At 43.1% G+C, this 24,264-nt stretch overlaps 1 protein-coding gene across 8 annotated transcripts in view; it reads left to right on the forward strand.

The window, feature by feature from the left end:
- Window positions 1–24,264, forward strand: part of myrf (myelin regulatory factor) — a 172,445-nt gene that overhangs the window by 60,747 nt on the left and 87,434 nt on the right. For all 8 annotated transcript variants that reach the window (XM_078415233.1, XM_078415232.1, XM_078415235.1 and 5 more), the window contains 2 exons: window positions 10,824–10,911; window positions 17,861–18,193. In XM_078415233.1, the coding sequence (XP_078271359.1) occupies window positions 10,824–10,911; window positions 17,861–18,193 (421 nt within the window). The remainder of the gene's footprint in view (window positions 1–10,823; window positions 10,912–17,860; window positions 18,194–24,264) is intronic.

Below are 24,264 nucleotides of genomic sequence, written 5' to 3' on the forward strand. Positions count from 1 at the left end.
CTAGTTTCCTGTCCAACCCACTGATTGGGATTTTGAGGAACAACAGTGGCAGGGTAATTTTCTTCTCAGATCCTCTGAAAAAGTGAAGAAACATATTGATAAATGTCGGCAACGCATCATAAGCTGACACCAATAATTGGTAGAAACAAGTAACTGCAGATGCTGGTTTACCAAGGAAAGTCACAAAATGTTGGAGTAACTCAGCAGGCCAGGCAGCATCTCTGGAAAACTTGGATAGTTGACATATCGGGTTGGGGCCCTCTTCAGACTTGGGTGCCGACATGAAACATCACCTATCCATGTTCTCCAGGGACACTGCCTGACCCGCTGAGTTACTCTTTCCTCTAATAACTGGTGCCTGGATGGTCCTAAGTTCAGAAAATCCCAGCCAAGCATAACAATTCACGACTATAACAATTCACGACTATAATTGATCTCAAAGGTTGTGAGGAAATTAGTGGAGCAGAGAATTCTGTCTTTGCTATTATGGGCCAAGGTTTGTAACCCTGCACCATGATGTTTACTAACAGCGGTGAAGGCTCCAAGGGAAATTTGGCCGAACTTCAGACAGACTGATAGATGTTGTGACCTTGGTTATCAATCATAGATTAGCCTCACTGTATTACCATTTAAACACCGTGCATACAAAAACAAAGAAAACGTGTTCTGCTGGAAAATCATTTTTCTTCTTGGAGTTTCCTCTCCTGGTTCCTTCAGTATATATATATATTTAATTAATTAATTTATTTATTTATATATATATACAAAAATAAATAAATTTAAAAAATATATATATATACCAAGGATGGCATGGTGGTGCAGGTGTAGAGTTACTGCCTTACAGCGTCAGAGACCCAGGTCCGATCCTGACTATGGGTGCTGTCTGTACGGAGTTTGCACTTTCTTACTGTGACCGCGTGGGTTTTCTCCAGGTGCTCCAGTTTTCTCCCATACTCCAAAGACGAGCGGCTTTGCAGGTTAATTGACTTTGGTATATTGTAAAATTGTCCCTAGTGTGTAGGATAGTGCTAGTGTATGGGGATCGCTGGTCAGCGCGGACTTGATGTGTGTGTGGGGATCGCTGGTCAGCGCGGACTTGGTGGGCCGAGAGCCTGTTTCCACGCAGTATCTCTAAAGTAGACTAAACTAAACTAAATGAATTGTTTTGTCCTGCCCCTCCTCTCTTCCAGCTTTCATTCCCCTCTCCCCTACCATCAGTCTGAAGAAGGGTCCTGACTCATAGCATCACCCATCCATGTTCTCCAGAGATGCTGCCTGACCCAATTCGTTACTTCAGCACTTTGTGTCCTTTTTTGTAAACCGGCATCTGCAATTCCTTGTTTCTACATTCTTCCATTATTTACTCATTTATTCTTCTATGCAAGTTTCAGAATCCTTCTTAACATCAAGACAGATTTAGTGAAGAAGGCCGTTAAGCCTCGATTTCTCCATTATTGTAAAATTATTCTAGAGTTTTCACTTCCATCCAAAACAATTTTTTATAGACTTTAGACTTTAAAATATACAGTGTGGAAACAGTCCCTTCGGCCCAACAAGTCTATGCTGATCAGCGATTGCACGTACACTAGCACTAGTATCTACACACACAAGACAATTCACAGTTTTACAGAAGCCAATTACCTACAGACCTGTACAACTTTGGAACGTGGTCACAGGGAGAACGTACAAACTCCGTACAGATAGACCCGTAGTCAGGATCGAACCCAGGTCTCTGGCGTTGGAAGGCGGCAACGCCTCCGCTGCGCCACTGTGCCGCCCTTCTTCAATTTCTTGTAACTATTAATATATTTCGTGTAAAGTACAACTGCCTAGTTTGCATCTGTCAAGGTTTCACTTTAATTTCAATTCACATTTAAGATGTACTGTGATTAAATATTTTTAGCATTATTCGCTGTAACCCTCAGATCTCCTTTTACTTCATCCATCAACGCCTTTTATTGAAGCACCGTGTCCTAAGCGTGGAGTGGTGTACATTTACTAATTCAAAGTTATTGAAAATAAGAAGAGATATGACACCAGGTTTTCTGTTGCAAGATGCTTCCAAGCAAGAGAGCAAATCAGGAATGAGAATAAATGTTCACCAGTGATTTCAGATAATGAATTATCTTGCCGATCTTTTAACAGAGCTGCTATTAATTATCATTATCACTGAAGGGAGTTCAATGCCTTGTTTTCCACTTACATTTCAATTTCCAGGAACTTCTGCACATTTCCCTTTACCAAACCACTTTTGTTCATTAGAAGTCACAGAGGGTAGGTTCAAGAGATAGTTTCTCCCAGGGGAGCAAAAGGACAGCACAGTGACAGCTGGTAGAACAGCTGCCTCAGTGCCTGAGACCCCGGTTCGATCCTGACCTTAGCTGATGTCTTTGTGGAATTTGCAGGTTCTCCCTGTGACTACGTGAGCTTCCTCCGGATGCTCCAGTTTCCTCCCCACATCCCAAAGAAGTGGACAAAGACACATAGATGGAAGGGACCCGACCCGAAACGCCAGCTATCTACATTCTCCAGGGATGCTGCCTAACTTTTGTTCCTTTTTTTGTAACCCAGCATCTGCAGTTCCTTGTTTCTATGAGTTTTGTAGGTTAATTTGCCTCTAAATTGCCTTTACTGCATAGGAAGTAGATGAGAGAGTAGGATAACAAAGAAACCGGGGCACACTGAGGAAACCCATGCGGTCACAGGGAAAATGTGTAGACCTTGTACAGACAGCACCCAAGGTCAGGATGGAACATGGGTATCTGGCGCTATGAGGCAGCAGGTCTACCAGCTGCCCTTTGTGTTCAAAGCCAACATAAAAATATGACAGCCCCCAGGACTTACACTAAAAATGTTTGAAAGAGAAATGAATTTCAGATTGTAAACAAACCAGACATCCCACCATTGACTTCACTCTGCCTCGAAAAAGCTGCCAACATAATCAAAGACTTGTCCCACTCCGGTCGGTCATTCATTCTTCTCCCTGTTCCTGTCAGGCAGAAGGTACAAAAGCTTGAAAACGCGCACCACCAGACTCAGGAACAGCTTCTTCCCTCTGTTATCAGGCTTCAGAACGGTCCTTCCATAAGCTGGGGTATTATCTGATTCACCTCCACCCCATTGCAGACAGTGGACTTTGTCTTTGGAAGTGATGCGCTACAATACTGAGAACTATATTCTGCACTCTGTATCTTCCCCTTTGCTCTATCTGTTTGTACTTGAGTGTGACTTGATTGTATTTATGTATGGTATTTTTGATTTATTTGAATGGCATGCAAAACAAAGGTTTTCACTATACCTTGCAACACATGACAATAATAAACCTAAACTTTTTACTGTAAGTTCAAGACCTCCCATTGGAATTGGACATTGAGGTTACTGGGAATAACAGGACAGCTATTTGTGGCCATTTTGAAAAAACTTTTGATTTACATTGTGATAGTCCTATATCTCTACATAGCTTTTACTTGAAATATATATTTCTTTACATCTATAAATCTTTACATCAAGATTTTAGTGTTGAAAGTCAACATAGAAATATGACTCAGCAGCCAAGGTTTTCACTGAAAATTTTCAAAAGAGAAATGAACCTCAAAATGTAAACATTGTTTCTGAAATTTACCGTCTTTAAAAATACAAATTGTCTTTATAATCGTTATAGTTCATTGGCCCAGATTGTAGATTTGAATATTTCATGACATAATGAAACATATTCTCTGAGTCATCATGAGTAATGTGTGGAAAATTAGTTAGAATTTAAAAACAAAGGTCATGTATTTAGTAATTCTGCGCAATTCACAATTTAAATTGTAAGGATGACAAGACAAGTTTATATTTGTTCTGTTTAATCTTGAGCCGGAATCCCCATCTATGTGAAAACTCTCACTAATTTTCAAGGCAGAGAGGCACAGTGGTAGTGTTGCTGCCTAACAGCGCCAGTGACCCGGTTTGATCCTGATTACAGGTCTGTACAGTGTTTGTACATTCTCCCCGTGACCTGCATGGGTTTTCTCCGGGTGCTCCGGTTTCCTCCCACACTCCAAACACATACAGGTTTGCAGGTTAATTGGCTTCGGTAAATTGAAAAATTGTCCATAATGTGCAGGATAGTGCTAGTGTACGGTGATCGCTGGTCTGCACGGACTTGTTGGCCTGGAGGGTACAGTTACGCGCTGTATCTCTAAAGTAGACTAAACTAAATAAACTAATTGACCTAAAGATAGACACAAAATGCTGGAGTAACTCAGCAGGACAGGCAGCATCTCTGGAGAGAAGGAATGGGTGATGTTTTGGACCGAGACCCTTCTTCAGACCCTAAAGGCAATGTCAGGTATGACCCAACAACACCATAAAAACAAACTTGTGCATTACAGTAAAATAGGTCTCCTGCTGTTATTAAGTAATAGATCTTCAATCTTAGTATTGGCAATGCCGAGGAAGATAATTACAATGATTCATAATTAATCTGTCTTGAAAGAGAGTAGGTAAATTGAATTGACAGGAATATAAGTAATTACATTTCCAATCATTTGCCTCCAGATTTGTATTTATTATTTCCTCGTGATGGTCGTATGACAATATTATTAAGCAATAATATTATAATTAATTGTAGATTATTCTCTTTATTCAATATTTAATTTAATGAGGTTACTCCCTTTCCCCTTATTGCCTAAATCAAAGGTTTGTGTTGCGAAGTATAGGCGGCACAGTGGCGCAGCGGGTAGAGCCATTGTATCACAGTGCCAGGGACCTGGGTTCGATCCTGACCTCGTGGGCTGACTGTGTGGGGTTTGCATGTCCCCCCTCCGGATTTCCTCTGGGTGCTCTAGTTTCCTCCCTCATCCCAAAGGTGTGCAGGTTTGTAGGGTAATTGACCTCTGTAAATTGCACCTGATGTGCAGGGAGAGGATGAAAAAGGTGGATAAAATAGAACTAGTGTGAATGGGTGATTGATGGTAGGCGTGGACTCGATGGGCCGAAGGGCCTGTTTCTATGCTGTATCTTTAAGCTGAACTAAACTAAACTAAATAAGTTAATATTTAATAAATTAATAACAAGTTAAAAAGTCTGAAGAAGGGTCACCACCTGAAACGTAACTTGCATTTTCTCCAAGATACTGTCTAACCCGCTGAGTTACTCCAGCAGTGTGTGTGTCTCTCTCTTTTTAAATAAGTGAATCGTTGCCCTGCTCTTAGAGACCACTAATAACTACTGGTATCATCCATCAAAAGGCACAAACAAAAACCTCGACTCGTTTATTTCCCAAACTGTCTTCTCTAGTTGAAGCGTATATTAGTTCCCTTGGTGTATTCCTGCTCAAAATGCTTTAAAAACTTGAATAAAGCCTAACTCCAACCAATGCACCCTTGCATCCAATGTATTTATCTGCACAATAATCTCACCTTGATCTTTATTGATCTGTTACGTGCTTTATTCAAGTTGCATTATATATTAGAACAATAATGAGTGCATTTTGTCATTCGCAGTAGATGACCTTCATGGACCTCTTATTCTTTTGGCATTTTGTCATTTGAGTTGTGAGAATAAATAACTGATTATCCATTGTAATAGCTGCAAATGTATATAGTGATAAGAAATAAACTCTCAGTAATCTAGATGTGAGGAGGATAGTCTGCTCAGTTAACACTTCAGCAAATGTTCAGAAAGTCTTGATCTCCTGGTTTTCTTTCAATCTTTCTGATTCCTCCGACGTTCAAGAGATAGCTCTCAGTGTCAAATACTCAGTGCTACCAATCAATCCTGAATGTTGACCTTTTCCAAAAACACTCAACCGGCCTGTTTCCTGGGTTTGCCGGCTTGCATTACACAAGGAGATGGGAGAGGCTGGGACTTTTTTCTCTGGAGCATAGGAGGTGACCTTACTGAGGTGAACAAGATCATGGGGAGCATGGATAATGTGAACGCTCACAGACTTTTTTGCCGGAATAGTGGATTCTAAATCTAAAGGACGCAGGGTTACGGTAAGAGGGGAGAGATTTAAGAGAGACATCAGGGACAACATTTCCACTCAGAGGATAGTCTATAGGTGGAATGAGCTGGCCAAGGAAGCTTTTGAAGCACAATACAATTGCAAATTTTAAAGGACATTTGGACAGACATGTGAACAGGAAGGGTTTAGAGGGATATGGGCCAAATGCAGGCAGCTGGGAGTAGCCCAATATGCCAACTTGGTTGACATGGACAAGGTGGGAGACAGGCCTGTTCCCTTGCTGTATAAGTCTCTAACTATGACTCTGTAATAGAGGTTGGTCAGAACCCAAGGAACATATCTTGCCAAAGGGAAGTGTGGCAATGGGTGGAAAGAAACAGTAGGAGAAGAAAACAAGTGGCAAACTTTTTCCTTGTCGATGCAGATTAATTGCAATGCCTCTCCTTCTGTTCCTTTCCCATCCATTCCTTAAGGCAAATTTTCCAGTCCTAAAATCTTTCAGAGCTTGGGATCTAAATATTCCTATGAGAGTGTTTGGAAATGTTCTCTACCTATAGCTGTAAAAAGAAGTTGCACCTGATGTAAATCAGGAATGCAGAGCATCCCACCAATCTATTTAATGAGAAGGAGAGCTGCTGGATAAACTCCAATGGAGGTTGCATAGTGGCGCAGCAGTAGAGTTGCTGCCTTACAGCACGGAGACCCGGTTCAAACCTGGCAATGGGTACATTCTGCCCATGACTGCATGGGTTTTCTCTGGGTGCTCCGGTTTCCTCCCACACTCCAAAGACGTACAGGTTTGTAGGTTAATTGACTTCGGTAAAAATTGTAAATTATCCCTAGTGTTAGTGTACAGGGTCGGTGCGGATTCGGTGGACCAAAGGGCCTGTTTCCGTGCTGTATCTCTAAACTAAATTAAACTAAACTTAACAGGTCTGTGGAAGGAATTGGATAGTTGAAGTTTCAGGTCAGGATCTTTCATCTGGATCTATTAACTGAACTCACTGGCAAAGAAACTTGGAGCTTAAAGTTAGTTTTTTTGTGTGAAATATTCTGATGCAAGGATCTTGAATGGTAGCAAACCTTTTGTCATAACTCCAGTGTTCTTTCCCTTGTTGAAACGGTGGAATCAACCTCATTAGGTAGACTGAAGATGGACACAAATAGCTGGAGTAACTCAGCGGGACAGGCAGCATCTCTGGAGAGATGGAATGGGTGATGTTTTGGGTCGAGACCCTTCTTCAGACTGATTAGGGATAAGGGAAATGAGAGATATAGATGGTGATGTGGAAAGATAAAGAACAATGAATGAAAATGTGCAAAATGTATGCAAAATGTAACAATGATAAAGAAAACAGGCCATTGTTAGCTGTTTGTAGCGTGAAAATGAGAAGCTAGTGCGAATTGGGTGGGGAGGGGATAGAGAAAGAAGGAATGCCGGGGCTACCTGAAGTGAGAGAAATCATACCACTGGGCTGTAAGCTGCCCAAGAAAAATAGGTAGACACCATGAAGACACAAGGAACTGCAGATGCTGGAATCTTGAGCAAAGCACAAAGTGCTGGAGGAACACAGCGGGTCAGGCAGAATCTGGGCAGGGAATGGACAGATGACATTTCGGGTCGGGACCTTCCTTCAGACTTTCCAGAGTTGATTGATAGTTGGCATAGACTCTGTGGGCCAAAGGACCTGTTTCAAGTTGCATCCTACTTTCGATCAATCAATAAATCCATCATTCAATCAATCCACCCATCAACCGACTGACTGACTTGCCTACCTACCTACCTACCTACCTACCTACCTACCTACCTACCTACCTACCTACCTACCTACCTACCTACCTACCTACCTACCTACCTACCTACCTACCTACCTACCTACCTACCTACCTACCTACCTACCTACCTACCTACCTACCTACCTACCTACCTACCTACCTACCTACCTACCTACCTACCTACCTACCTACCTACCTACCTACCTACCTACCTACCTACCTACCTACCTACCTACCTACCTACCTACCTACCTACCTACCTACCTACCTACCTACCTACCTACCTACCTTATCTTACCTACCTTATCTTACCTACCTTAATTAATTACTTACCTACTTACTTACTTACTGATGCCTTTGGTTACATGACAGAAATCTTACATCAATGTTGAGGTCCAAGTGACTAAATTGGGGTTTGAGTGGTGTGGTGAAAATGAAAAAAGCTTTATCAAAAGTAACAGTGCATTGTACACAGTTGCTTTTATATTTGAATAATAACCCACAAGAATAAATAGGGTGGCAAAGAAAACAAGTAGAGGCTTTCTGGAAAGCTGCAATTTACCTCTCTAATTGTGTGGCTAATTTCCGTACTTAAGTTGTTGAATGCTATGACATTTGTTGGTCTCGGTGCGGTGGGTAAACTCATTATATCCCATCCCAGTTCCATTCTTGGATTTTCACATTATACCAGATGCTCCCCATGTTAAATGTCCAATGATATCCTTTCTGCTAGGGGATTTCTTACTCATCCAATCCATCTCAGAAATTTTTGATTTAGTCTCCCACTATTCGTCTTTTTACCTTCCTTTTATTGTTACTTTTTTGGATTGAATTTTACTTTAGAGATACAGTGTGGAAACGGGCCCTTCGGCCCATGGAGTCCACGCCAACCAGCGATCACCTCCTATGCTGGTTCTATCCTACACACTAGGGACAATTTACAGAGACCAATTAACCTACAAATCTGCATGTCTTTGGAATGTGGGAGAAAACCGGAGCACCTGGAAAAAACCAACACAATCACGGGGAGAACATGCAAACTCTGTACATACAGCACCCATAGTTAGGATCTAACCCGGTCTCTGTTGCTGTAAGGCAGCAACTCTACCACCGTGCCACTGTGCCTTCCATCAAATGTAGTGCGGAGAAAATAAATCTATTAAATTTACAATATTAACTTCTGATGAGTGAATTAAATTAAAGGTATCACCGTTTAATGGCACTTTATTGTCACATGTACATGCGTACAGTGAAATCCTTTTTTTCCATACCGTTCAGTAAAGTATTGCCATACTTGACTCTTTGAAGATGTAGGAAGTGTAATCATTTATATTAACATCTGAGATGCCTGAGGCTAATACAGAATAAACTAATTTTGAATTAGTTTAAGTGGAATAATATTGAATCCAAAACCCTATACTGAAATGTTCATTTCAAAGTGTCGTCATGTATGGGTTCATTAGAAAGGATAACTTGTCTCATCAAAAAACTGATCCAAACTAATTTTATTTTATTTTAGTTCCTCTTAATGTGATTAATTAGATAAAGCAAAATTTGTAAGAAGACTGTCCATATGAAGTTTGTCCGTTCTTCTTATGACTGCGTGGGTGTTCCCTGGGTGCTCTGGTTTCCTCCCACACTCCAAAGACATGCAAATTTGTAGGTTACTTGGCTTTGGTACCCGAGTACCTAGGATAGTGCTAGTGTATGGGGTGATTGCTGGTCTGGGTGGACTCGGTGGGATAAAGGACTTGTTTCCTCGCTGTATCTCTAAAGTCTAAAGGTATGTGCGTCCCACAGTGTACATTTGATGTAACTACCTGCTTTTACCGGCAATTGGTATTAGTTTATTATTGTCACCTGTACCGAGATACAGTTTAAAACTTTATTTTGCGTGCTATCTAGGCAAACCTCATTGGAGATCCTCGGACTATCTTAAATCAGAATTTACTGGACTTTATCTTGCACTAAACATTATTCCCTTTATCCTGTATCTGTACACTGTGGGTGGCTTGATTGTAATCATATATGTTGGCATTCATAGCGAGGGGATTTGAGTATAGGAGCAGGGATGTTCTGCTGCAGTTGTACAGGGCATTGGTGAGACCACACCTGGAGTATTGCGTACAGTTTTGGTCTCCTAATCTGAGGAAAGACATTCTTGCCATAGAGGGAGTACAGAGAAGGTTCACCAGATTGATTCCTGGGATGGCAGGACATTCATATGAAGAAAGACTGGATAGACTCTGCTTGTACTCGCTGGAATTTAGAAGATTGAGGGGGGATCTTATAGAAACTTACAAAATTCATAAGGGGTTGGACAGGCTAGATGCAGGAAGATTGTTCCCGATGTTGGGGAAGTCCAGAACAAGGGGTCACAGTTTAAGGATAAGGGGGAAGTCTTTTAGGTGAAGCAGAGAGTGGTGAAGCAGTGGAATTCTCTGCCACAGAAGGTAGTTGAGGCCAGTTCATTGGCTATATTTAAGAGGGAGTTAGATGTGGCCCTTGTGGCTAAAGGGATCAGGGGGTATGGAGAGAAGGCAGGTACGGGATACTGAGTTGGATGATCAGCCATGATCATATTGAATGGCGGTGCCGGCTCAAAGGGCCGAATGGCCTGCTCCTGCACCTATTTTCTATGTTTCTATAATCTTTCCACTGACTGGATAGTACACAACAAAAACAACTCTTCGCTGTACCTCGGTACACGTGACAATAAACTAAACTAAGCAAAACATTGATATAATGCAAAAGAGAAAATAAACAGAGTTCAGAATATAATGGTACACCCACAGAGAAAGTGCAGATGAAAGAAAAAGTGCAGGAGTTCATCCTGGATGAGTAGGAGGAGTTGAATAGTTTCAAATCCTCCCCAGACCCGGTAGATAACATTCTCATTGATTAATCACTTAAGCAAAATAAATGTTATCTCTTTCCTGAGGACACCACTTTAGATAATGTAAATAGTTATCTCCAGTTACAGCTGGGTTATTCAAAAATAAAATGACCTAAGATGGACATCGTTCATGATAAGTAGTGACCTTTCTGCTTCTCTATATCCCTTTTCAATAATAATAGTATTTCTTTTATTTTTAAGGACATGAAATCAATGGAGCTCTCGATACTTCCAATATTGACACGAGTATTCTGGAGGAGTACATCAGCAAGGAAGACTCTTCTGAAATGTAAGTCCAACCAGTGGCCTAATAGCCTGATGTGTATGGGTCATGATGGATCTATTGGTTATGATGGATCTATTGAAGGGCCTGTTTCCATGCCATATTGATGGATCAATCAACCAATTAATCAGATCAATCAAATTAATTAATCTGGCTCTTGCCATAGTTTTGTAACTGATATAATAGCCTTAAGCACGTGGCCTTAATGTTGCTACATTTCAACTTAAAAATAAATAATCCAATGAGCCATTTTAACAAACACAAGAATGCCACAGTGTCGAACCTGGTAGAGTTGCTCCCTCACAGCGCCAGAGGCCCGGGTTTGATCCTGACCTCGAGTGCTGTCTGTGTGGAGTCTGCACGGGAGCTCTGGTTACCTCCCAAACCCCAAAGACGTGCAGGTTTGATGGAGATTCCTAAACTTCTCACCTTGGTAAATACAGTACCGACAACCAACTCAGATATACACACCAAATGGTCCAAATTCAATTCTCCTCTACATTCTCCTTCTAGATATAAAATTGTGAGAGGCATAGATAGGCTAGACAGTCAGAAGCTTTTTCTCAGGGTGGAAATGTCCAGCACTATAAAATGAGAGGGGGAAAGTTTAATGGAAATGTACGGGGCAAGTTTTTGACACAGACTGGTGAGGGCCTGGAATGCACTGCCAGGGATGGTGGTGGAGGCAGATACGATAATGATGTTTAAAAGGCTTTTAGATTGGAGTGTGGAAGTACAGGGAATAGAGGTGATATGGGTCATGAAAGGCAGATGAGATCAGTTTAACTTGGCATAATTATCGACATACATTGTGCGCTGAAAGGCCCGTTCCTGTGCTGTATAGTTCTACGTTCTATGTTCAGTTGATCTCAGCCAAGACTTGAAATCCTAATGGGACTTGATAACTAGCCAATGGGTTAAAGAGAGAGAACATGAGATGCTAATCACCAGCAAATATAATGTCAGTTCTGGGTGAGGACGATTCAGGCATGGTTTGTGATTGAAAATCATTCTTAAGATTGAATGATCTGCAGGACTGACGCAATCATAACCTGGACAAAATCTTTCGAACCTTTAGAGTGGACGTAAGGAGAAGATGTGTTAATTCCACCCTCCCAATGACATTTAGAATGAAACGTCACCTTGCAATTCCACATGCTCCAAGTAAATATTTCATCTCTGGCAGTGTTTGAAAGGACAGAACATCACCGCAGAGACAAATATTAGTGAACATTGATATTTTAATTTTTTAAAAGACACAAAGTGCTGGAGTAACTCAGCGGGTTAAGGCAGCATCTCTGGAGAACATGGATAGGTGGCGTTATGGGTCGGGACCCTTTTTCAGACTGAACCAAGGAACTGCAGATGCTGGTGATTTTCCGCCTTAACCCGCTGAGTTACTCCAGCACCTTGTGGCTTTTTTTGTAAAACAGCACTTGCAGTTCCTTGTTTCTACATTGGTATTTTAATGATATATTGGGTGCTCAATCTGCTAGAAGATAAATATTTAATCAGCCATGCATCTGAAATGTTGGTCATGTTTCTTTTTAAGAAGGACTACTTTCCCTGTCCTGTACAATATCATTGCTCCCTTAATTGCCATTGAACATCTCTCCTCCACTTCATTGCCAGGGATTTTAATGAGTTAGGAGTTGTGGTATTAATATATTGACAGTGTTTTTACAAAGAATGACCTTGTGGAAGTTTTACAGCTTTCCCTCCCTTGGCCTGAGTTCCATTCTCTGCTGCCCATTAACATGAGCTATTGGAAGCTGCTCTCATCAGGCAGTACCACAGTGATTTCTCATCCTCTCTGTAGAATGAGGTATTCTAACTGAGCTATTACTGAAAACACATGTTGAGATGTTCTGCGATTGCCTTGTTTGGTTTGACTTACCCTTTTTAGCAACTCATATTTCAAAGCTTTGGAGTGTGGGTAGTTCATAAGTTCATATGTTATAGGAGCAGAATTAGGTAATTCGATCCATCAGGTCTACTCCGCCATTCAGTCATGGCTGATCTATCTTTCCCTCTCAACGTCATTCTCCTGCCTTCGCCCCAAAACCCCTGACACTCATACCAATCAAGAATCTGTTAATTTCTGCCTTAAAAATATCCATTGACTTGGCCTCCACAGCCTTCTGTTGCAATGAATTCCACAGATTCACCACCCTCTGACTAAAGAAATTCCTCCTCGTATTCCTTCTAAAGTTACGTCCTTTTATTCTGAGGCTATGTCCTCTGGTCCTAGACTCTCGCACCAGTGGAAATATCCTCTCCACATCCACTCTATCCAGTCCTTTCACTAAGTAAGTTTCAATGAGATCCCCCCCCATCATCCTTCGAACTCCAGTGACTATAGGTCCAGTGCCATTAAATGCTCATTACATGTTAACCCAATCATTCCTGGGATCATTCTCGTAAACCTCCTCTGGACCCTCTCCAACACCCGCACATCCTTCCTCAAATATGGGGCCCAAAACTGCTCACAATATATACAATGGGAACATATAGTATACATTGGTGGTATCTATCATAAACATGCTTTCTTTGGATTGTATGGGTGTAAGGAACTATGTTGATGCTAGGACTCTGTTACTGACCATTTGACATGGTATGCTAGATCGTGAAGGAAGTAGTGAGATATGGACTTTGTGTAATGCATAAACCTTTGAGTTTGAGTTTGGTAGAATGCGCAAGTGGACCTTAGTAATATATGGGCCGTGAAGCTTTATTGAGCTAATGTGCAGATTTAATATCATACTGAAGACTAAATTAATTGTCACTCAAGTCAAGTTGAGGTTATTGTCAAGGGTACAGGTACGGTGAGGTGCAGGTAAAATGGGAAACCTTGCTTGCAGCTGCATCACAGGCACCTAGACTCAGATAAACACACAAAAACAAAAAAAGACAAAGTGCTGGAGTAACAGAGTCCTGGGTGGCATGGTGGAGCAGTGGTAGAGTTGCTGCCTTACAGCGCTTACAGTGCCGGACACCCGGGTTCAATCCTGACTACGGGTGCTGTCTGTACGGAGTTTGTACGTTCTCCCCGTGACCGCAAGGATTTTCATTGAGATCTTCGATTTCCTCCCACACTCCAAACTGGTTTGTAGGTTAATTGGCTTGGTATAAATGTAAATTGTCCCAAGTGTGTGTAGGATTGTATTAATGTGCGGGGATTGCTGGTCGTTGCAGATTCGGTGGGCCAAAGGGCCTGTTTCTGCACTGTATCTCTAAACTAAACTAAACTAAACTCATTGGGTCAGGCAGCAGCTCGGGAAAACATGGATAGGTGATGTTTCGGGTTGGGACCTTTCTTCAGACTTTTTTGGTGAACTAGCATCAGCAGTTCCTCGTGTCCACACAAAAACAAAATCTCGTTATAGCTGACTGCCACTTTTATTTTTCATCTTACTTGCATTCTGGTCCTGGACCAATAAACTGTTGCAATGAAGCTTAAAAAAAGCTGAAGAACAGTACTTCAGATTATGATTAGGTCGGCACTTCTGGAGATGATGTGGACCTCAACTATTTCAGAGTGTAATCACTGCCTCATTCTTTTCAAAGAGTTGTAGAACATAGAACATTGAACAGTACCACACAGGAACAGCCCTTTGCCCACAATGTTTGTGCCAACAAGACACCAAGTTAGACATCTCATCTGCCTGCAGTTGACCCAAATCCCTCTATTCCCTGCACTTCCACATGCCTATCCAAAAGCCTCTACAACACCACTATCGTATCTGCCTCCACTACCAACCCCAGCAGTGTTCCAGGCCCCCACCACTCTCTGTGTAAAAAAACTTGCGCCACTCCATTAAACTTACCCCCTCTCACCTTCCAGCTATGCCTTCTAGTGTTGGACATTACCACCCTGGGAGAAAGGCTCTGACTGTCTGCCTTATCTATGGCTCTCATCATTTTATATATTTCTATCAACCTCTGACTTTCCAGAGAATACAAGTCTACCCATCCTCTCACTGTCTTCGAAACCCTCTAATCCAGGCGGCATTCTGGTAAACCTCCTCTGCAGTCTTTCCTAAGCCTCCACATCTCTCCTGTAATGGGGAGACCAGAATTGCAGTTGTTAGTAATGCTCTCTTTATTTTAGTGTTTCTTTAATTTATTGAATTTTTTTGGTTAATTATGTTATCTATGAATATTGTATTTACAGGCCTGTTATGCTGCTGCAAATAAGAATTTAATTATTCCATTTTCGGTACATATGACAATTTACCACTCTTGACTCTTGCATTTATATTTCCGCTTAACCGTTGTTTTTTCTTCCTATATTTATTCCATTACGTCTTCTTTTGCTTTGCATTATCAGTCAATTAATCGCTAAATCGCGATCACAAACCTGCCCTTGTTTTTCTTCCCCTCCCTACTTACCTGGATCGTAAAATCTCTTACAGCTCCACATTAACTGGCAGAGGTTTCTAGCTCTGTTGAAAGGTCATTGACCTGAAACTGTTTATCTCTCCACTAATCCTGTCGACATGCAAAAATATCTCCAACGCTCACGAGGTATCCCAAAGTGTGCCCACACAATCGGCTGCTTCACGATATATAGTCTGTTTGAATTAGTCCAATACTAATGAATGTAGTTAGTAGCTGAGCCATTAATGGCATAGAAGGAGATGGGGAGGTGTGATATCAATGCTCATTACTGGTAATGTGACAATCGGTTACTCCCATCAGAAACTGAGCAAGATGTGAACTGAAATCAGATCAATCTGCGATCAAGGCTGCTGCGATGAGAAAGAAAGCAGGATAAGGTTTAATCATTTACCGCAATATTGTACCTCGTAGTCATTAGGACTTGCACAATACATTTTCTTAAATTGGAGTTTCACTTCAGTTCAAGGCGGAGGTCAGAAGGGAAAAAAAGACAAAGTAAATTTGATAACCCTTCTGCAAGCAGGGCCGGAGTAAGCTAGTGCGGGGCCCGTAGCATATGTTATTAAGGGGCCCTAAATACGGGACAAGGTGATGTCACCGCCCGCACCCCACGTGACCTCACCCAGCCAGCGGCCACGTGCTCCCGCTCCATTAATGGCAGCCGCCCAGGCCGGGAGGCAAGTTGCTATGCAACTTCCGTTAGGTGGCGCCCGGGCCTACAGTGTCTGGAGGTAGATACAAAATGCTGGAATAACTCAGCGGGTCAGGCAGCATCTCGGGGGAGAAGGAATGGGCGACGTTTCGGGTCGAGACCCTTCCGAAGGGAGAAGGTCAGAACCCGAAATGTCACGCATTCCTTCTCTCCAGAGATGCTGCCTGGTCCGCTGAGTTACTCCAGCATTTTGTGTATTCCTTCGATTTAAACCAGCATCTACAGTTTTTCTTTGAAGAAAGGCCTCAATCTGAAACATCACCGATTCGCTCCAGAGATCCCGCTGAGTTTCTCCAGCATTCTGTGTCTTAACTTCCCGACGGGCCACGGCTGTGGACTGGGAACGTGCCCCGGAGGTCTTTATCGCAACGCCGCGGTCTTGATGCCTCCTGGATCACCGCATAGAAGCCCGGGTCGGGGCCTCGCGGGTAGAAGCCAGGGTTGGGCGAAACGGCCGACAGAGCCCGCGGCTGGGGCTCGGGACGACACCACAGAGGCGTGAAGTGGGGAAACGTTTCTTCAAAGGTCTCGATCCGGCAACACTGCATCCCTGGTGGGGGGGGGGGGGGGGGGGGGGGGTGAGGGTCTGTGTCTCGGGGTTGGCGGTTGGGCGGTGACGGGCCGGCTGCCCATTGGTCCACGCAGCCCCGCCGCCAACACATTCTAACTGTGGCGTTGGCAACACATTCTAAACACGGTGGTTGGGGAGCGGCGCACGCAACACCGCGCGGGGGCCCCGAATGCGCAGGGCCCGTAGCAAATGCTACTTTTGCTACTATGTTAATCCGGCCCTGTCTGCAGGTTTAGCAGTGAGGATGTCTATAGATATAGATATCTCATGCCTTGTTTCCTCCAAATGTTAAACATAGAAAACATATTCTGGTCGACCTGCTTCTGGTCATATTCTGGTCAACCCACTCGCATGCCTTGCCACAAGTCCAACGTGTTCTCTTCTTGTGCTCCCCTCTGTCTCTCTCCCAGTTCTCTGTCTGGTCCGGTTGGATATTTATTCAATACTTGGTAACTTGGATGTTTCCACTCGTGGGAGAATCTAGGTCCAGAGGCCAAAGAATAAAAAGACGTACCTTTAGAAATGAGATGAGGAGGAGTTTCTTTAGTCAGTGAGTGGTGAATCTGTGGAATTAATTCATCGCCACAGATGGCCGTAGAGGCCAAATCAATGGTTATTTTTAAGGTGGAAATTGGCATATTCTTGATTAGTGCAGGTGTCAGGGGTTTCGGTGGTAGAGAGGGAAAGACAGATCAGCCATGATTGAATGGCAGAGTAGACTTGATGGGTCGAGTGGCCTAATTCTGCTCCTGTAACTTATGAACTGATGAACCTATGAACACCCTTCAAGACAATCAATGGTCCATCTGAATTGTCTATCAATGCCTGTTTGTACTAATCCAATTTGCTCACATCCTTCTATGCCTTGACTATTCAACTGCCTTTCCAAATGGCTCCTAAATGTTGTGATTGAATTTGACCCTACCACCTCCTTTGGTAGCAAGTTCAAGATAACTTTGGATGGCAGGCATTCCATGTGTCAGGGGTTATGGGGAGTAGGCAGTGAAATGGGGTTGTGAGGGAAAAATAAATCAGCCATGATCAAATGGCAGAGCAGACCTGATGGGCCAAATGGCCTAATTATGGTCCCGATGTTTTATGGTCTAATATCAACAGGTTGGTGTGCAAAACACCTTCCCCTCTCCCTCTTACCATTAACCTAATTCTCTTGATTTTCACACCCCTACCAGATGGAAAAGATTCTGACTAACTTGTGCTGTACTGTTTTGTGTTCTATGTTCTAATATTTTCCCCGGTCTCTTTCTCTGCAGCTGTTTTCCAGAGCTCCCAGTCTCCGTGAGTTATTCCAACCATCATGCATTGGGCAATGGTTCGGTGGGTCATTCCATTCCCGGCGTCATTGTCAACAGCCCTTCCACAAGTGGAGTCAACCATCTCTGTCACATGACCGCTGGCTCTATTCCCGTGGCAACCAGGCATGGAGGTCACATGCCTAACCCTGCATCGTGTGGCCCAGGCCTCAATGGCCAGCTGAACTGCCCCTGCAGCAATGGGATGATTGTAAAAAGCTACCCCAACAACATTTGTATGAACAGCAACACTACTGCTATCAAAGTGGAACCAAAGCCCTCCTATGCACCTGGGTAAGTGAAAATAAGAAACTATGTCTAGTTTCTCACATCCTCACATAAGACACTATGTAAGAGTGGTGGGTGTATGGAACGAGCTGCCGGAGGAGGCAGTTAATGCTGCTACTTTCGCAACATTTCAGAAACATTTGGACAGGTACATGGATAGGACAGGTTTAGAGGGATAGAGCCAAATGCAGGCAGGTGGGACTAGTGTAGATGAGACAAATTGGCCGGTGTTGAGCCAAATTGGGCAACTTGGGCAAGTTGGGCCAAATGCCTATTTCCACTCTGTAAAACTCTATGAATGGAAGTTGTGGAGGTTATGTTACAGTTGTACAAGACATTGGTGAGGCCACCTTTTGAGTATTGTGTTCAGTTTTGGTCACCCTGCTATAGAAAGGATGTTGATAACCTGGAACGATTGCAGAGAAGATCTACGAGTATGTTGCCAGGCCCTGAAGGGCCTGAGCTATAGGGAGAGGTTTAGTAGGCTAAGACTTTATTCCTTGGAGCGCAGGAGGATGCGGAGTGACCTTACAGTAGTGCATTGGATGATGAGGGGAATAGAGTAAATGCAATTCTCTTATACAGTGTAGGGGAATCAAGAACCAGACATAGGCATGGAAGTCTATGGTGAGAGGGGAAAGATTTAATAGGAACCTGAGGGGTAACTTTTTTACACAAAGGGAGATGGGTATATGGAACATTTCATTCACAAAATGCTGGAGTAACTCAGCAGGTCAGGCAGCATCTCGGGAGAGAAGGAATGGGTGACGTTTCGGGTCGAGACCCTTATGGAACATGTTGCTGGAGGAGGTAGTTGAAGCAGGTACTACCACAATATTTAGAAAACATTTGGACATGTACAGTACATGGATAAGATAGGTTAGGAAGGGTATGGGCCTAATGCAGGCAGGTGGGACTAGTGCAGTTGGGGCATGTTGGTTGGAGTGGGCAAGTTGGGCCAAAGGGCCTGTTTCCACACTGATATGACGCTATGATTCTATATCATTTCTATGATTCAATATATTATTTTGAAAATCCCAGCATTAAATGTTCAGATTTACTAGAATCCCTTCCCTTGTTACCGCACACATAATTAAAAGATTCTGTTGAAAAATGTAAAGGGGAAATATACAATTAATGGCAAGACCCTTAACAGTATGTCTGACTCCATAACTCCCTGTAAGTGGCAACACAAGTAGATAAAGTCATAAAGAAGGCATATGGAAGGTTTAGAGATGCAACATGGAAACAATCCCTCAGTCACCGCGTCCACGCCGACCATCAATCACCCGTTCACATTAGTACTATGTTATCCTACTTTGTCATCCACTCCCTGCACCACTCAGGGCAAATTATAGAGGCCAATTAACGTACAAACCCACACCTCATTGGGATATAGGAGGTAACCGCAGCACATAGAGGGTCACAGGGAGAATATGCAAATTCCACACAATGTACGCTTGCTTTAATTGGTCGGAGCATTGAGTATAAGAGTCAGGACGTCATGATGCAGCTTTATCGGCCTTTGGTTGGGCTGCATTTGGAGTGTTGTGAGCAGTTCTGGTTGCCCCCCTTACAGGAAGGATGGAAAGGGTGCAGAGGAGTTTATCAGAATGATGTTTGGAATAAGGGGTAGTAGCTACGGGGAGAAGTTGGACAGACTTGGATTGAGGTGAGATCTGATAGAAGTATACAAAATTATGAGAGGCACAGATAAGATAGGGGGCCAGAACCTCTTTTTCCCTGGATGGAAAAGTCAAATTCTAGAAAGCATAGCTTTACGGTGAGAGTGGCAATGTTTAAAGATGTGTGGGGCAGGTGTTTTACACAGAGGGTGGTGAGTGCCTGGAATGTGCTGCCAGGGGTGATGTGGAGATAGATACGATAGTGGCAGGTAAAAGACTTTTGGATAGGCAGGGGATGGAGGGATATTAATTATGTGCAGGAGGCAAGAATTGGTGCCATGTGCAGCACAGGCATTGTGGGCCGAAGGGTCTGTTCCTGTCCTGTGCTGCCATGTTCTATGTTCCATCATGTTACAATTTCTCTTCATAGCCAAAGAGTCTGTGCTGAAAAGACAATTCAGTGGTTCTTTTATTGTCATACAGTATGTACCAAGATACAGTGAAATACATATTTTGCAGATAGATCAGTGCGATTATTGCCATACATAAAACATAGAAACATAGAAAATAGGTGCAAGAGTAGGCCATTCGGCCCTTCGAGCCTGCACCGCTATTCAATATGATCATGGCTGATCATCCAACTCAGTATCCCGTACCTGCCTTCTCTCCATACCCCCTGACCTCTTTAGCCACAAGGGCCACATCTAACTTAAAGAAGATCGTTGATGGAGTACCCATGCATAGAAACAGCCCACTGAGTCCACATGCAATAGTTGGCGGATTTTGACGCTATTTTTTCACAGTGCAAGCTGCAGCCGGCCATGCGGTCCCATTGCAGCCGTCACCTCATTCAGGTCACCGGCGAGCCGGGAGACAGCGCTGTGCTTTGCTGGTAAATCTTGGCAGTTTTGCACGGAGATGGTTGCGTTTCCTCGTGCAAGTGCTAGGATTCAGGATTTACGCACCAGTCCCAAACTAACTGACAGCTGCTTCGCCAGCAGTTCTTCCACAGATCCCCCACCAATGAAATCCTCACGGAGTGCAGCGTGGGAGCTTGGAGCTGCCGAGGTTCCCCAATGCTTACGGCTCAAGCACCTTGGACCTAGTTCAGGGATTACTGTGTTAGCATTTTCTTATATATATATATATATATATATGTATATGTATATATATATATATGTATATATATATATATATATTTAAACTGAGTTAATTTGAATGCTTTTAAGTGTTAAAAAATAAATAAATCCCTAAATCTTTTAATTTTCCAATCCTTTTAATAATTTGATTGATTTCTTAAAATAGTTTTACAATGATTTTACCTAGTGAGAGGGATGTGGGTCAGGTGCAGGCAGATAGGAGTTCAATGATTCAATGATAGTTTATTGTCACGTACCTACAGTAGGTACAGTGAAGTGCTTTGTTTTGCATACAACCCGGTAAAATAGTACGCCAGACCTCAGCTAGGCAGTTATCCAAGAGTCGCCAAGTTGGTTTTGGCGTTATGTTCAGCATGGACATTGTGGGCAGAAGGGCCTGTTCCTGCGCTGTACCATTCTGTGTTCTATGTTTATGGCTGTCAGAGGCACTGATTGTTGTTAACAGCTGGTTTAGGCCAGGGGATGAGCCTAATGCAGAAATCACGGTACACGTGACAAGAATAATAAACTAAACTAGTGACTTGGAGGGTAGATCGTTTCTGCTTCAGAGACCACCCATATACTGGAACTGACACACACAAGGGGTCTTACCGCTGCATTGGTCTCGATGCTCAGGATCTGATCGGCTTCCTCCAACAATTACCCGCGAGTGAGATGTGAACAAGGTCATTTCAAACCTAGCCTGGAGGTCAACAATGAATGTTGACAAGGTATCTGTCAGTGATCAGAGCTGTCCAGCTATCTGACATCTATTTCCTTTCAGGATTTCCTCATTGAGGCAGGGAAGAGGACCAGAGAGAGAGACTCTTGCCCATGGAATAGAGTCATAGAGTCATAGGGTCATACAACATGGAAACAGGCTCTTCGGACCAACGCCCACACCGACCAAGATGCCCCATCTGCACTACTTCCACCTGCTGGCGGTTGGCCCATATCCCTCTAAACCTATCCTATCCATGTACCCGTCCAAATGTCTTTTAAATCTAGATACAGTACCTACCTCAACTACCTCCTCTGGGAGCTTCCATAAACCCACCACCCTCTGTGTGAAAAAGTTGCCCCTCAGGTTCTAACTAATTTTTTCCCCTCTAATCTTAAACCTATGTTCTTAATCCCCCTACTCTAAATAAAAGACTGTGCATTCACCCCATGTATTCCTCTCACAATCTTATACACCGCTGTAAGATCACCCGTCACCCACCCTCACTCCAAGGAATATTGTCCTAGCCTGCCCAACCCGATATCCTAGGGCTTCAAATTCTGGCAACACCCTTGTAAATCTCTGTGCTCTTTCCAGCTTAATGACATCCTTCCTATAACAAGGTTCTTCATAAAATCCACCGCCTTTGGATTCTGTTTCACCAACATCTGCCTCCATCTTTCCCTCCAAGGCCCACCTCTCACTCACGCACACTGGCACTGACTCTTCCACTTCTCACACTGCCTCTGTCCTCCCTCTTCCATGGATAATCCAAACCCGGACCTTGGATGGAAAACCAGGCCACCAGAGGCCCTGTCACATTTTGTCTCGCCATCTAATGGGAGAGTCTAGGACCAGAGGCACAGCCTTAGAATAAAAGGACATACCTTTAGAAGGAGATGAGGAGGAATTTCTTTAGTCAGAGGGTGGCGAATCTGTCAATTTCATTGCAACAGATGGCAGTGGAGGCCAAGCAATTGGGTATTTTTAAAACAGAGATTGACAGGTTCTTGATTAGTAAGGGTGTCAAAGGTTATGGGAGAAGTCAGGAGAATGGGATTGAGTGGGAAAGATGGATCAGCCATGACTGAATGGCAGAGTAGAGTCAATGGGATGAATGACATAATTCTGCTCCTATGACTTATGAAACTTATTATCTCACTCTCTCACTGACTCACTTATTCTCACCCACGTTTCAATGCTTTAATATGTGTGCACACATGCGTGCGTGCACACACGCCCACACCGCGCTTACACACACCTACGTGCACACACACACATACACACGCACACACACACACACACACACTACACCCTGGGAACATCAAAACAGGTATAAGAAGATACAGGAGGTATGAAATATATATATATATATATATATATATATATATATATATATATATATATATATATTGCATATTATAATTTCCCCTTTCTTTAATGCAGGTTATAAAGTCAGAATTGTTCCTACCTTTAATCCAGATCTTGACCCAAGTTAGGAAGGAACTGTAGATGCTAGTTTAAACCGAAGAAAGACACAAAAAGTTGATGTAACTCAGCGGGACAGGCAGCATCTCTGAAGAGAAGGAATGGGTGACGTTTTGGGCCTTAAGATGGTTACCCGAAATGTCACCCATCCCATCTCTCCAGAGATGCTGCCTGTCCCGTTGAGTTACTCCAACTTTTTGTGTCTATCTTCGGTTTAAACCAGCATCTACAGTTCCTTCCTATACTTCCAATTTATTCATTCTGGAGGAATTCAGGTTGAAGTGTTCATTTTGATGTAAATTGTTGCCTAGTTTCAGTGTTCAGATACTTAACTCAATATTAAGTTGGTTTCGAGCCAGCACCGCCATTCAATGTGATCATGGCTGATCATTCACAATCAGTACCCCATTCCTGCCTTCTCCCCATACCCACTGACTCCGCTATCTTTAAGAGCTCTATCTAGCTCTCTCTTGAAAGCATCCAGAGGATTGGCCTCCACTGCCTTCTGAGGTAGAGAATTCCACAGATTTACAACTCTCTGACTGAAAAAGTTTTTCCTCATCTCCGTTCTAAATGGCCTACCCCTTATTCTGTACTCCCCCAACATTGGGAACAAGTTTCCTGCCTCTAATGTGTCCAATCCCTTAATAATCTTATATGTTTCAATAAGATTCCCTCTCATCCTTCTAAATTCCAACGTATACAAGCCTAGTCGCTCCAGTCTTTCACCATACGACAGTCCCGCCATTCCGGGAATTAACCTAGTGAATCTACGCTGCACGCCCTCAATAGCAAGAATATCCTTCCTTAAATTTGGAGACCAAAACTGCACACAGTACTCCAGGTGCGGTCTCTCTAGGGTCCTGTACAACTGCAGAAGGACCTCTTTGCTCGTATACTCAACTCCTCTTGTCATAAAGCCCAATATGCCATTAGCTTTCTTCACTGCCTGCTGTACCTGCATGCTAACTTTAAGTGACTGATGAACAAGGACACCCAGATCACTTTGTACTTCCCCATTTCCTAACTTGACACCATTCAGATAATGATCTGTCTTCCTGTTCTTTCCACCAAAGTGGATAACCTCACCAATTAAACTGCATC

This window comes from Rhinoraja longicauda, chromosome 18, assembly GCF_053455715.1.
Source record: "Rhinoraja longicauda isolate Sanriku21f chromosome 18, sRhiLon1.1, whole genome shotgun sequence".
Classification (NCBI taxonomy): domain Eukaryota; kingdom Metazoa; phylum Chordata; class Chondrichthyes; order Rajiformes; family Arhynchobatidae; genus Rhinoraja; species Rhinoraja longicauda.